At 49.1% G+C, this 14,615-nt stretch overlaps 1 protein-coding gene across 1 annotated transcript; it reads right to left on the reverse strand.

Annotated features, from left to right (window-relative positions):
* Positions 1–7: 7 nt before the first annotated feature.
* On the reverse strand, positions 8–14,519 carry AXIN2 (axin 2; the record flags this gene model as incomplete). Its single annotated transcript, XM_009076574.1, has 4 exons — positions 13,696–14,519; positions 7,741–7,881; positions 2,061–2,163; positions 8–187 (listed from the first exon to the last, which is right to left on the reverse strand). Coding segments are annotated over exons 1-4 (1,248 nt in total), but the record flags the coding sequence as incomplete, so codon positions are not given.
* Positions 14,520–14,615: the final 96 nt, after the last annotated feature.

Consider the following 14,615-nt stretch of genomic DNA (forward strand, 5'->3'; position numbering starts at 1 on the left):
CTCCCACCCCCAGCCTGGTGGCACGCGGGAGGGTTAATCCTCCTACCTCCTTGATCTGCTGCAGCCTCTCCTCCAGACAGTCCATGGTTTCTTGCTCCTGCTTCAGCTTCTCCAGCCGGGAAATGAGCTCCGCGGCGAAGGCAGCTGGTTCCACCGGGGTCATCTCCTTGGGAAGACGGTGGGTCCTCTACAAGGAGCGGGGACAGAAGGCACAAGGCGCGTTTAGCGGGCGGCGCGGCGGCATCGCCGGCCCCGCTACGCTTGTTGTGTCTCCATGTTTGGATGAAAAGACGAGCGCAACTAGGCATGGTCTGCTCTGGATTTTTATGAGCTAGTGCTGTGGCCTCATGGAGTGACATCCTCCCCACCAGCGTTTGCCTTCGGCAGGAGCAGTTGGTCGCACTCTGAGGAACCCCGCTTGTTCTCTCTGTAGTACAACCAGCCCATCAGTAGCTACTCTGAAGTAGAAAATCTTCAAAGACTGTTGTCAAACATCAAAAAAATAAGAAAAAAAATAAAATAAAAAAAAAAAAACCCTCTGAGGGGGGAGGGAGAGACTTTAACTAAAGGAATAAAGTGAGTATAAACAGAAAGGAGTTGGAAATTAAAAAAAAATAAGATGGGGGAGAAAAAGGGAAAGGAGAAAAAAAAAAAAAAGGAAAAAAAAAAAAAAAAGAAAAAAAAAAAAAAAAAAGAAGTCAAACGGTTGCAGATCAGAGAAGTGCTGGTAATTTATTTCCTGGCTACACACTGGGCACCTTTGAGGTAGTGTTGTCTCAACAGTGTCCTAGATCTCTTCCCCCCCCCTTCCATCTCTTTGTACAGAAAATGAAGAAAGCTGCTGCAGGCTAGCGGTGCTACACTGCTGAGCTTGGCTGCCTCAAGCAGATCTATCAAGGGAAAAAGGGAACATCTCCAAATCAAGTGCAGAATATAAAAAGGCAAAACGCGAATTTCTGCCAAAAGAAGCAAACATGGCAGGAAAAGGGGAGGAAAGGGAAAAAAAGAGGAAAAAGAAACCACCCACTCGACTCTGCCCTCCCTCCTGCCATCCCCACGCACCCCACTCCTCACCCCCACTCTCCCTCCTTCCCCCCCCCCAAAGCAGAAAGCTGAACTGCCAACTCTTTCACATACTACCCACCAGATGAGGTGGGGCCTCTCTCCGGCAACCACTTAGCTCCAGAAATGATGTGAGGGTAGAAAAAGGCCACTCTGCTGGAAATTGTCACTCTTACACAAGCTGGCTCTATTCAGTCCCTGATCAAAGCACTGCCTTACAGAGAAAGTCGATTTGCACGCCCTGGGACAAAATAATCTAATTTACAAGCTCAGGCTATAGAACTTTCTTTAGGAAGGAAGGGGGAAAAAAAAAAAATACCAGAAAGAAAAAAACCACATAAACCACCCCCCCCTTCCACCAGAAATATCATCTATGACTTCTTGCTGCTTAAGACAGCAGAAAGAGGAATTTTAGCATATTAATCTGAAGACAAGATAAGTTTATACTTGTCTGTGTAAACAGTTTATTCACTGCAGGAATCGGGAGTCTCCGAGTCAACGGAATTAGCAAGTCAGCGAGTTAATTTTTGAGAGCAGGGCAAGGGATCCCCTCAAAGCCAGGCAGGGAGCTGCTGCCAGCATCTCTGTGTTGGGAGATCCTGCTCCCTGCCAGCTCAGACACTCAGCTCTCCACGGTCACCAAGCCCTGGTACGCTCAGCACCGCGAAGGTGTCGGGGTGGTGGTCAGAGCCAACCCTCTCACTAGACCCAACCAGAGCATCCCCACTTGGATTTCAACCACTCAGTGCCAACAAAAAGCCCTAACTGCCACCTGGTTCCAGGGAAGGACCAAGATGTGACTGTACCTCAGCAGGTTTTTGGAAGGATGCTGAGAGCACGTGGCTCCCGTGCGACATCAAGCAGCATCTCTCCCGTGACATCACCTTGGGATGGAAATGCTCTCCCCTCCCCTGCTCCCTTCCCTCCACATGTGCCTATTCCCACCCTCAGCATTTCCCAGAGCCCACCCAGACCTTGCAGCTCCCACCTGAACTTACCGGAAAATGAGGTAGAGAAACTTGACCGTTGGCCTTGACGCTTCGATGCATTTCCCGCTGGAGCTGCTTCTTGCTCCCAATTCTGTATGGGGGGATCCCATCTCTGCACATGGAAGAGAGGTCATGATCAGCTTGGGGTTGTCCCCATGCTCTACCTGAGACACCTCTCCATCCTCTCTGGAACCACCCAGGCATGCCCTCGTTCCCAGAGGTGTTGAGCACTGGGGATGTCACCTGAAGCCTCAAATATATGGCCGTGTGGGAAGTACCTGTGTCACCATCTACATGGATACACAGTAATTAAGCAAAAGCTGAAAAGCTGAAGGCAACTCCACATGAGAAGACGCCCCAAGATCCCATCAGCTTCACTTCCAAGGGATCTTGCAGAAAGGCCCTTACAATGCCAGGTTTCTGCTTCTGGCCTTTATTTTTGTTGCTTTTTCCTTACTGAATTACGCTCTCTAGGACCACAATATTCCTTAAGCCCTGAAACACTCCACAGAGTGCTGGCAGAGTGGAAACAAGAAGGAAGAAGCTCAGGATGGATGGACACCCAAAGGCTCTTTGCATCTCCAGCCCTACTGAAGATCCAGGGTATTTCTCCTGCCCTGAGGTTGGCCAGCACAGGACACCTCGAGGCATGAGCATGGCCAGGATGGACCTTCTGGGCAGACACTGCTCCCTGCAGCTACCCCAGCTCCTGGCCAGGAGAGTCCTGGTGGGAACAGCCCCCTGCACAGCCTGCTTCAAGCACCACAGGGTGTCTTCATCCGGCCACGCAAAAAATTACCCCAGTGAGGATTAAAGGGCCTTCTACAGACAGCGGGGACAGCTGGAAGAGCATGCCTGGAGATCCTGAATGTCTAATTCCACCCCTTCCCTCAGACTGGCTGCATAACCTTGATCTCTGGTCCCATCCCTTTCATCCACCTGCCCCCACACCTGACTCATCTCCTGAGTGGAGAAAATAGCTCCAGCCCAAGGAGGAGTGGCGGCGGCTGAGCAGACAGCGGTGGCCCCACGCTGCTGCCAGAGGAGCCAACGTGGCATGGTGTCCCTGCCTGTCCCCTCCTCTGGCCACACACTGACACACAGATGGAGACAAGGCATGTGGGAACACCTTCCTGGACACACCATGTCCCTGCTGTAGAGGAGGATGATCAGATGCCATCACTCAAAGTTTCAGGCACGCTATGGCAGACCATTGTGAAGATCTTGGCCAAAGCATTCAGTTGCTATTAAATTGTTTGAATGAACAAAATTTAGCTGCAAAGCCTGGAGTGAAGGATCAGAACAATTCCATCTCAATAAACTTGGAAAAATCTTTAGAATAAAAACAAGCACACTGGGACCACAGAGGAGGCCCTTGATGCCAAAAGATGAACATCAGCCTCATCTAGACATGGTTCATGAGCACATGTGACATGGCAAGTGAAAGGAGCTGATTGTCCTCATGTCCCCACGACACAACAAGGGGCTCTGAGAGCTTTCTGGGGGAGTAGCCCAGCATATACCAGCCAAGACAGCTGGCCATGGCCACCAACTGGAGCTGCCAGTGGCCACCAACTGCAACCACTGGTGGCCATCAAGCATTTCTGCTCCACAAACCCATAGGGCAACTGGGCTTGGGGCACTGACATGCCTTAGATTTGGGGAAGGATGGGAGAAAAAGCAAATCTAAGGTGAAAAGCAAACCACCTGTACCTTCAGAGAAGTGTTTGTTAACTGAGGCTTACTGACACAAGGGTCTCTTAGGGAAGACCTTCAGCAGAGGGAATACCCAGGAAAACAGTCATTTAAAGGTAAGTAAAAGCACCAGCTCAGGCATGTCACACGGATGTGTAGATATGGGATTAACCCCATTAATGAATTCAATTCTATCCATGACAGTCCAGGAGGCCACATGGGAGGAGCAGGGAAGCAGCTGAAGGTCTGTGCATCCACCACTAGGCATCCAAGGACACAACCAGGGACAACAGGGAGCTCTGCAGCCCTTCTGCACTCCCCACCTCCCTCCAGGTCTGCAAGGACGAGCTGCCACCCCCAACCCCTCCTGCTGTGGCCACTGAGCTGGAGCACATCTCCTTGCAGGGTATCCCCAAGCTCCTAGATCCAGGAGGCTCATCTCTGCCCCAAGGGACAGTCCTGACACAGGCTATGGAGCAGGAGTGGGGATTTGTGATGTTCCCAGGCAGGGTGGCTTGTAAAGGAGAAGGAAAAGCAACAATGACCCAACAGCACAACTCCTCACTTTACTGAAGATTTGTCCTTGTTCTAGTCAGTACGAAAACTGTTCCTTCCCACTAAAATTCCTCTGTGTGTACCAAAGAGCTCCACATCAAACCTCCTGCTCTCTGCTTCCACGGCCCTGCCTTGGCAGGAGAGTTCCACAACTTGTAACAACGTGCAGAATAAAAAAAAAAAAAAAAAAAAAAAAAGAATGAAAAACACCAGAGGTTATTTCTCTGGGATGGGAAGGCTGTGGAGCAGCTTGGGAAAGTCAGCCTGGGGAATGGGGAGGGACTTGAGAGCTACTTTGCTGAGTGCTGTCTAAACCCTTCCCTAGAAAACAGGGGGAAATGGACAAGGCCAGAGTTGAAGGGAGGACCAAGGAGTGATCCCTAACTGCAGGAGGGACAGATGGATGGAGCTGGAGCCAGGCTCAGTCCAGCAAGAGGCATGGGGAACAGGAGGAACCCTGATGCTGAAGAAGCCCCCCCAGCTAGGAGAAAGTACCTCTGAAATGAAAGGGCTGAGCTTGGCCAGAGGTTTTGGGGCAGCACAAGGGTTAAACCCAGTTGTCCAGGTGCCACCTCTCCCCTTGCTCCAGCAGCCAACATTTGCACTCACTTTCTTGGCTACTAAAAGCTTCAGGCTGAAGAGCTACAGAGTTGAGGCACTAAATAGTAGAGTTTAATTATAAACATTTCAGCTAACCAGGCTGGGGCTAAGCCAATCTGTTTCTGGGGGAAACACTAGTTTGAAGTCTTCTACCCAGTCAGCTGCCATTTAAGCTGAGCCAATTATCTTAGCCTTTTGACTCAGATGTGCCTGACCTAACCTGAATGTAGTTTTACTGCTGCTTTGAAATATCAGACTCATGCGCATATGCATTCACTCCCATCTTCATTTGGCAACGGCTCTGAAACAAGCCTCTGATCTTGCCAACATCAAAAGCCTGGTTTGTAAGATAAGGTAATATTTGAAGTTTGCTCAGCAGCATTCCCCTGTGTCCAAAGTAAATCCATAAATAAGATATAAGCAAATAAAAAAAAAATCCCCTTTCCTAATATCAGACTCATGCGCATATGCATTCACTCCCATCTTCATTTGGCAACGGCTCTGAAACAAGCCTCTGATCTTGCCAACATCAAAAGCCTGGTTTGTAAGATAAGGTAATATTTGAAGTTTGCTCAGCAGCATTCCCCTGTGTCCAAAGTAAATCCATAAATAAGATATAAGCAAATAAAAAAAAAATCCCCTTTCCTTTCAATCAAGAAATGGAAATATAAATTTGCATGATGCTTTGTGGCTATTACAAAATATATAGGGACAGGCTGATCCTTGGCATCTGGAATAAAATTAAACAGGCAGATTATGCACTATTGGGAGATTTCTTCTAATTCCAGTGCAGTTCAGATTTAGATTTATTTAGAAAGCCCCAAAACTCACTTTACTGCTATGTCTGACAGACTTTTCCAGAACAAGTTTTTCCTCTTCAGTTGATATATATATATAAGAGAACTAATTTGCACTGGCAGTGATGGAACAGAACAAACCCAGACCCTCTGTTACAGGAGGATAAAACCTCCCAGGCTCAGCACCTGTGCTCAGCAAGAGTGGGTTCATGCCCCCAACACATTCACAGCATCTCCAGCATCCAGCAGAGCCAGGTGCCAGAAGAGCCTGCAAATCCCACCTGCTCCACTGCAACCCTGGCAGCAGCCCCTTCCCCTCTGCAAGGGAACTTTTACATCAACCCAAACTTTCAGCCCAACCTCCCAATCTGCCCATTTACCTCTCCCACTTCCAGAAACACCCAACACCCCAGTGTGCCCACCTGCCCCTGCGGATGGAGCACAGCTTGAGGGATGCTGGAGGGACCAGTTCTGCAGCAGGAACTATTCCTTTCTGCCACCTCCAGCACTCTGCTCCCCCAGGCCTCCCCACTGCCCCCCAACCTGGAGCTGAGGGCAGTTTAATCAGCCAAGCTTCCCCAAACTCTCACAGCCTGCGCAGGCCATTGTTGCAGCAGGAAAAAACAGGCAGCTCCTTTCAGGCTCTGCTTTATGGGGAGCTCCTATTCACTTGTTCAAGCAAATTTCAAAGCAGGCTGCTGCCCTCTCATCCCCGCTAAGCTCCCCTGGACTAACAATGGGCTGAAAGCGATTCAGTTAAGCCTTTCATCCACCATGCACTTTATTTCTCACTCAGTGCTCTCATCTGTATAAGGCCTACAATTGGCATTGCTGTGAAGAGAGGGTATAATCCTAGCCCTGTGAATCCCAAGTGACCCTACACTGGTCCAGAAATGACTAACCCAATGAATGCTCTGTTGACACATGATCACATACAACCAGAGCCAGTAAGAAGAAATAAAGAAGTCACCCTATGATTCAGCTCTTTTATTTAATGCCAATATTGTTCAATAAGGGAATCTGGTGGGACAACAAACTATTTTTTTTCCAGGAATATCAGTTCAAAACACACATGTGCATAAAAAAAAAAACCAGACAAAAAAAAAAAAGCTCTTGTTTATGCATCAAGGATTTTTGGTAAATCCTGTTTTCCGTTGTGCAGCATCACACATGTTGACTTTAAAAACTCAGCCTGCAAACCTCTCTGAGGAGTACACAGGAATCACTGGACACATCTGACAGGGACACTGGAGAAGTGTCACCTACAGATGAAGACCAGGAATGCAGCTCTCTGCTGACAGGTGGGTTTTTCTAGAGCACTTAAATGAAGATCATGAAACACAAACAGCAACATCTGCCTTCTGCTCAGCTGAAGAAAATGGTCCTTAAGAGCACTAAGTGAGCCCTCCTGTCTCCTCTACAGACACAAAAGCACCATTCCTCTCCTGCTGGGGCAAACAAACTGACAAACACTTCTCAGCAGCCAGAAGAGAGATCCTGCAATTCCTGGGCTCAGCCACAGCATCACCTCTCAGCCCTACACTCCTGAAACACCCAGACCTGATCCATGCAGCTCCATTCAAATGGTTCTTTGAAGACTGCCCCAGCCACACTAGACAAGCAGCTATTTGCCCCTTCAGGTCACTGGCCCTATTAATGTACATTTTGACATTAATGATGAGCGTTAATTACAGAAAGTACTTCCTACAGGAAGTAATCTCCTTCTCTTTGATGACTGATAACTGGTTAAGGAAGCCTGGCCTTAAGACAAAGGCTCAGGGAGATATGCTCCTTGGGTTAGTCAGGCAGCACCATTAGCATGGGCAAAACATGTTTGCTCAGCTGCAGTTGCAAAATGGCAAGAGAGGGATTCATGATTTCACTCCATCCGATACCTGCAGCGACGGCAGGAGGAGGGAGGATGCCATGCCCTGCTGCATCTCTTGGTTTGGGCACACACCTCCAGCTCAGCAGTGGACACATCACTCCCCATCAGCACAGGTGACACATCCCAGAAGGCCCAGCCAGCACCAGATACTTACACACTGCTGTCTGTCATGGACATGGAGTCGTCCGTCAGGGCATCGCTAGATATTTCACTGTCGTTCGCGCTGGTCGCTGGGGCAAAAACATAGCCAGAGTTCACGTGGTATGGGTTAACAGGATCATTCCTCTTGAAGGACCTAGGGACAAGCAGAACAGGAACTGAGTTACTAGCCAGTCTTGGGCTTCATGGTAGCACTCATGGGAACCACGTGCTCCATCTCTTTAGAAGCAACCAAACATCCACCGCTCACTCCAGGACATGCTGTTTCCAAACCAGAACACTCTACCTAAAGATACCCAACTTCAAACATGTCACGTCTGTCATTTTCTAAAGTGCTCTACAAAATGCCAGGAAGCACCTCTACATACCTGGATACCTTCAAAAACTTAGTCCTGATGCTGCACTGCTGAGGTCAGCAGGAGTTTTGCTGTTGGCATCAGCAGGGAAAGGACCAAGAAGTTCAAAGCTCAAGTCCCATTGAAAGTCACGAGGAACCAGCTAATGATGCTTAAGTCTGCTCTGAAGACAGGAGTTAGGGCACCTCTGGGAATACAAGTTATTGGTATCTGTGTTGCCTGAAACAAGAGAACTGCCTGGAACTACTGGAGCAGGACCCCCCATGGACAGGGCTGAAATCTGCTGCCCTAGGCTTGGCCTCCCAAAGATGGGTACCACCTTCCTGGCATTATAAATACACATAATAAAAAGGCCCAGTTTTTAGGAGAACCTCCTACTTGTTCAACTTGTGGTTTTGTGCAGAGTTGGGTGGGGAAGACAAGGATGGGGATGTGTACCAACACCTTTGGCTTCACCTGGAGAAGGAAACCCAAAGCCCAAGCAGATGTTTGAGCTGAGCACATAAGAGCAGCTGGGTGAAAAATTCCTGGGCAGTGACATGGGCTGTGATGGAGCATGGCAGGGTCACCACAGGTGGGGACCTGGGCATTCCCTGCCTGCTGCCTCCCAACCCTCCAACTTCCTAGCCAGGATCAATATACATATCTTGGCAGGCAATAAGGGGATTATGCAGGGAGGTTTGAAAGCTGCATGTTAAGGTGCACATTTTGTTCCTCTTCCAGGGCGAGATGGTGTTGTTAAGCTTCTGCCTTTGTATATCAAAGCAAAAGGCCTTGTCATCTGATAAGGACTGCTGATTTCAATAATTAGGGCCACTTACCCAGGACTTGGGGGCCTAAGGAATGTGCCAGCAGGCTCGGCAAGTTTTTTTTTTTTTAATGGGCTTTCCACCTCCCTGACCCCCTGGAGCTGGAGGGACCAGCTGGGTTTAAGTGACAGCAATGTCCTCCCATCACCCCACTCTCCATCCCCATCCCTCACCAGCACCCTGATCCCCCCATTCCGGCTCCACCAACACCATGAACAGGAACTCCACAAAGGCTTAAGTTCAGAAAAAAAAAAGGGGGAAGGGAAAAAAAATATGCAAAAAGGAGGGGGAAGCATGGTGGGGAAGATGGGCCTCTCTGGTATGAGCCTGGCTGCAGGCAGGTATTCAGCCCAGCCGGGGCTGCATTCCTTTCCAAGGAGGCCAAGGCATTTCTGATGGGGAGATCAAGATGTTAAAAAATATATATCTGGGAAGAAGAAGAAGAAGAAGAAAAAAAAAAAAGAGATAGTAAGGAATGCCACAGGAAAGAAGTTAAATCTTCAAAGATAAATTAATTCCACATGTGGGTGAAAGCAAAGTTCTCCCACTACTACTACAAAAAAGTTCCTCTAACAACCAAGTAGTCTTCTACTCTGGTTCAGGGGGATGTGCAGTCATAATGACCCTTCCTAAGTCCTTGGTGGCCTTTTGGGTCAACATGTAAGGGGTGCAGATCTTCTAACTATTTGATTTGAAATCATCTCAGGTCTTGAGAGCGAATCTGAGGACCACAAGGCTCAGGGCTGCAGGACACTCCCCACCACCCTGCTGGGAGGGATGCTCCCCAGCACACTTTGGGAGGACTCTGTCCCCCCTGGTCACATCCAGGAGGGCTCATTTGCCACGTTATCCTTACAGGATTGCTGAAGAGACTGTGGTGGGGGCAGAGGCAGCACATCCATACGGATACAGCACAAGGAGAAGAGGTGTGTCCAAAGATATAATTAGAGAAAGTGGTCAGAACTAACTCAACTTCCCATCAGTCCTGTGCTGCAGCATCATTCACCTAGCAGCACCTCATGGACAATAATAATAATAAACCCAGAAAATAATAAACCCTAAAGTTGACGTATTTTTAAGGTACTCACCCCCCTGCCCCCCCTATCCAACACTGCCCTCCAGAAATCCCCCTCCCCTCTCAGAAAACCAGGCTGGTTTGCTCTGTTTTAATTTCTTTTTCTTTTTAATTTGACCACCTTACTCCAGTAATTGCACCCAGATGCATCAAGTTGCCTGGGAGGGTTTTAAATTCCAGGGAAAGCGGTGGTCTCCTGCCACAGATGCTGCACACACAAACACAGCCCAGCTCCAAACTCAGTGTGCAAAGTGTTTTCAGCTGTCAGGTAACAGTTGCTCTGGAGCTTCAAGGAGAATGTCTGATGTTTCTCAGCCTATTCTTATCTTGATGCGATGACACACAGCATGTAACTCTCTCTCTGCTATGTTAGGCAATGGCCATATCAGAGGTATTATAATGCCATGAAAATTTCAGGGGCTCCTGGTTGTATCCCCTGTTATGAGGGTGCAATTTCAGAGTGTGTGAGGTTTTTTTACTGTCAGACTCTGCTCCTTAGAAATAAAAGCACTCAGGCAACTTAAACCACAGATTTATACACAGACAGGGAAGGAAATCTACAAGGAACATTTGGAGGCAAAGTGAAATCTCATTAAGTATTTTCTTGGGACAAACATCACTGGGCAACAATGGGTTTAAAAACATTTAAAAAAAAAAAAAAAGAAAAACACTCAGACATGCACAAACCTGACCCAAAAAAAAAAGTATATTTTAACACAGCTACGTTAATCACAGCTTCCATGTTCTAATTGTAGAACACTGCTTCGAGCATAGCTTTACAATGGCATCATTTACTTTGATAATTGAAGCCAAACTCGGTTCCAATAACTTCACACACAAGGAGCTGCAGCGTTCAAAGGCCAGGAAGCACTGGGAGCAGGCACAAGGCCATCTGCAAACCCCAGCCCTCCCCAAGCATGGCCAGGCCCACTGATGTTAGAGCTTAATGGGAGGCAGATGAGTCCACCTTGGGCAGAAGGAACTCAGTTACCCGGCGGCACTGCAAAGGAAGAGGCTCTCTCTGTGTACACAAAGTCGTGCGTGATAAATTTAGCAGCGCGTATAAATAATAGCTGGAATTCCTGGAGCATGGGGCCAGGTCCAGCGTGGGGAGGCCAGTTTTAACCACAGCACAGCAGAGAGAGGGGAGGAGAGCTGCTTGGGAAGGACGAGAGGGAGGTGGTTCTGAGTTTCAAATATTCCCTGTATTAGGGCTCCAAATAGACAAGCAGCAGTTTGCATGTTCCTGCTTTCCCAGCCAGGTGCAATCGCTGTGTTTTCACTTGACTTCTCCTGTTCCTGTCCATCACTGATGCTGGAGCTAAAGTCTTTCAACTTGTTCCTGCGGTCTCCTATTTGCTGTGTTTTTGGCCTTGACTCCGTGCCCTGGGATTTCCAGGTGGTCTCCCATCCAAACACCAGGCTGGCCTGAGATCACTCTGCTCCCACCATCAGGTGGGCTCAGCCCAGCACTCCCAGCTTTCTCTGGGATAATCACATTGAAACCCACCGAAGCGAATGGCCAGAAGCCTGCACAGCCCTTCAAAACCAGAACACACTGAGCAGAAATTCCTTAATTCCATCACACACATGAGGAGGGAGGTGTGGTTTGGCCACTCACCAGGAAAAGACTTTGTGCAAGCTTCAGCTCCAATCCTAGACGCGATCCTAAATGCTGAGTGATGAGAGATAACCCATCCATATGCTCATCAGCTCCGAGCACATGCACGCACAAGTGGCTTCACAACTGGATAGCTCGGGGAGGAACTGAGCAGCATCTCAGCTTGACCTCCCTTCTCTCTGCATTGAGATCTCTTGGCCCCATGGAGAGCAAAAGCTCCTGGAAATTCAACAGAAGGTGATCAAAGCAAAACGCACTACCTAATGTCCTAGGAGGGTAGATCTGACATGTGAGGAGCAAGCTGCATTAATCCCTGGACAAAAAAAAAAAAAAAGAAAAGAAAGAGGGGGGGAAAAAAAAAAAAAAAAAGGAAAAAAAGCCCAGCACTAATCAGGCAAGCAGCCACAGCGCTGCAAGAGCTCTCCTGGACAAGGCACATGTGGGTTTAGCAGGGCCTGCAGCTCTGGTAGAACATACAGCCAAGCCCTTCCAGCTCTGAATCCCAACAAAGGCTCAGAGATAAAAGCATCAAACATCCCCCTCCTGGAAAGCCAGCGAAGGGCAGCAGTTCAAACCAAGTTCTGGAGAACAGCAGATGCTCAGGCAGCAACACTCAGGCACAACATGAGGATCCCAAACCCCAAGTCCTCCACTGACCAGCTGCCAGCACTGCCCCCCTGCACAGACCCCCAGCAGGAGGGTCCAGAGGCCACTGGGATGGAGCACATCCCTTCTGTCCACACCACACAGCATCTCCATCCCCTCCACTGCCCAGAGCCTCCAGGACAGGGAGGACCAGAGGCCTCTCTGGCTCTGCAGCATCCTCCAGCCAAAGGGACCCCCCAGTGCCCCAGGGCTCTGCACCAGCAAGCCCAGCACAGCTGGAAGCTCTCGGGGGCAGGAGAGGAGGGTGAGCTCCAGCAAAGCCTCCCCAGGAGAAGCCTGATGCCCTTTGATGTCCATGAATCACAGGCACACTCTCAAAATTCCTGTAAACGAGATGTCAAACACTCACCATACCAACCCCCAGGCTGCCCAGCCGGCGGAGGAGAGCTCACATCTGCAGCAGAGCCCTCTCCTCTCAGCCCTGATTCAACAATCCACATTTATGGCAAGGGTGGGGAGAGCAAAGAATACATTTTCAGAGGATTATACAACTCATCATTTGCTCATCAGAGTCTGTCTTCCCCATCCCCCTCCTCACTTCCAGACGGCTCTCACTTTTCTCACCCTCACAACGGCTGTGCCACCGATATTTCCAACAAAAAGAGAAGGGTTTGGCAACACAGATGCACATCAGGACAAGGGTACGAGGAGATCCTGTCACCACACAACATCCCTGCATCCTCATCAGCTGCCACAAGACACAACCACCTCCTAATGAGTCTAACTTTGGGCTCACAGCTAACATGAGAGCACCAAAGACCTACTGCTCTACACCTGGAATGCCTCTACTACCTTAAATAATCCAATTTTCAGCATCCTCCCCTATACATTGGCTCAAAGCCACCCTAGATGGCTTTGACATGACACCAACACCCAAGGCGATGCAGAGGCTGCACATCACACACAGAGTCAAAATAAAAGCAGATTCTGCCCAAGTTGCAGAGAGTTTGATGCAGTCAGTGCACACATTTCCTCCCCCATGACCACACAATTGCTTCCCACATAACCAATGTCGTTAAACACCGGTTGATGGTGGAGTTGGGGAACCAGTAGGTTACATTATTCATGTGTCTCTATGATCCACTCTACTACTGCTCTTAATAGGTTTGAAAGTTGAACCAATAATTACTGCATGTCCGGAGGACATAGTTGCTATGAAGTTTTTGATCTAGAAGAGAACTGGAAGAGCCAATAGGGCTTCAGAGCACAAGATCTTGTTTTCCTCTGTAGAGAGGGGGAAAAAATCCCCCCACGTTCAAACAACACCCCCCAAATTCCAGCATTTGGAGGTGCTGGGAAGCAGCCGTGCTCCCAGCCCCTCAGGAAGCCCAGCCTGCCTCGATTCCCACCCAACAGCAATGCAAAAAGCACTCCCAAAGTCCTCAAAGTTAAAACAAAGCACAATTTCCAGGGGTTCCCTTACCTGTAGCCATTCTCCATCGTTTCCGTGGCTCTGACATTGGCTGTAACCCTCAACGTCTTGCTGGATAGTCCAACCACCGAAGGCAAGATTTTGTTTTTAAAGTCTGCACAGCTCCATTCCTCTTCTTCATTCAAGGTCGGGAGATAGCCACAGACAACTTTTAAGCTCCCCAGTCCGTTGCTGTTCATGTAAGCAGGATTCTCCCCTCCACTCCGTACGTATTCGAGGTATATATCAGAAGTTAAAAACATCTGGTAAGCATTTTCCTCCATCACAGTCTGAATCTCAGTCTGTGCCTGATCAAACATGATGGAATCTATCTGCTGCTTCTTGATGCTGTCCCTTATGTAGGTTTTGGTAGCAGGCTTGAGCTGCTTGGAGACGATGCTGTTGTTCTCGATGTACCTTTTGTAAATAGCTTTGGCTACTCGCAAAGTTTTGGTATCCTTAAGGTCCATCTGCCTGAAACCATTACAGGCAAACCAGAAATCTAAAGTATCCACACATTTTTCCCTTTCCAGAAAAGTCCGAAAAAGATAGGCACCATCTTGATCTCCTAACAAGGAATGCAAAGATTTGGTCCATCTGGCCAGAGGGGAATCTGGGGATGCGCTGCCCTCCGGTTCACCCAGCCCGTTCTCATTCCTCCGCGGGGCAGGAGGCACCGGCATGGCCTTGAAGCTTTGGTTTTTGGCGAGGAACGAGCTGGCGAGCTGCGGGCATGGTGTTTCTCCTTCCTCCCCAGGGACAGGGGGTCGGGGAGCGTCTTCCCTGAAGCTGCTACTGGGGTCAGGGAGGTGTGCGAGGAGCACTGCGCTGCTCATGGCTCCGCAGCTCCAAAGCAGCTCCCAAAGCCTCCAGGAGCTGCTTCTGCCTCTGCTTGGAGTCAGCAGGGGATCCTCGGAGCCTCCTCTCTGCGA

This window comes from Acanthisitta chloris, unplaced genomic scaffold (assembly GCF_000695815.1).
Source record: "Acanthisitta chloris isolate BGI_N310 unplaced genomic scaffold, ASM69581v1 scaffold10366, whole genome shotgun sequence".
Classification (NCBI taxonomy): domain Eukaryota; kingdom Metazoa; phylum Chordata; class Aves; order Passeriformes; family Acanthisittidae; genus Acanthisitta; species Acanthisitta chloris.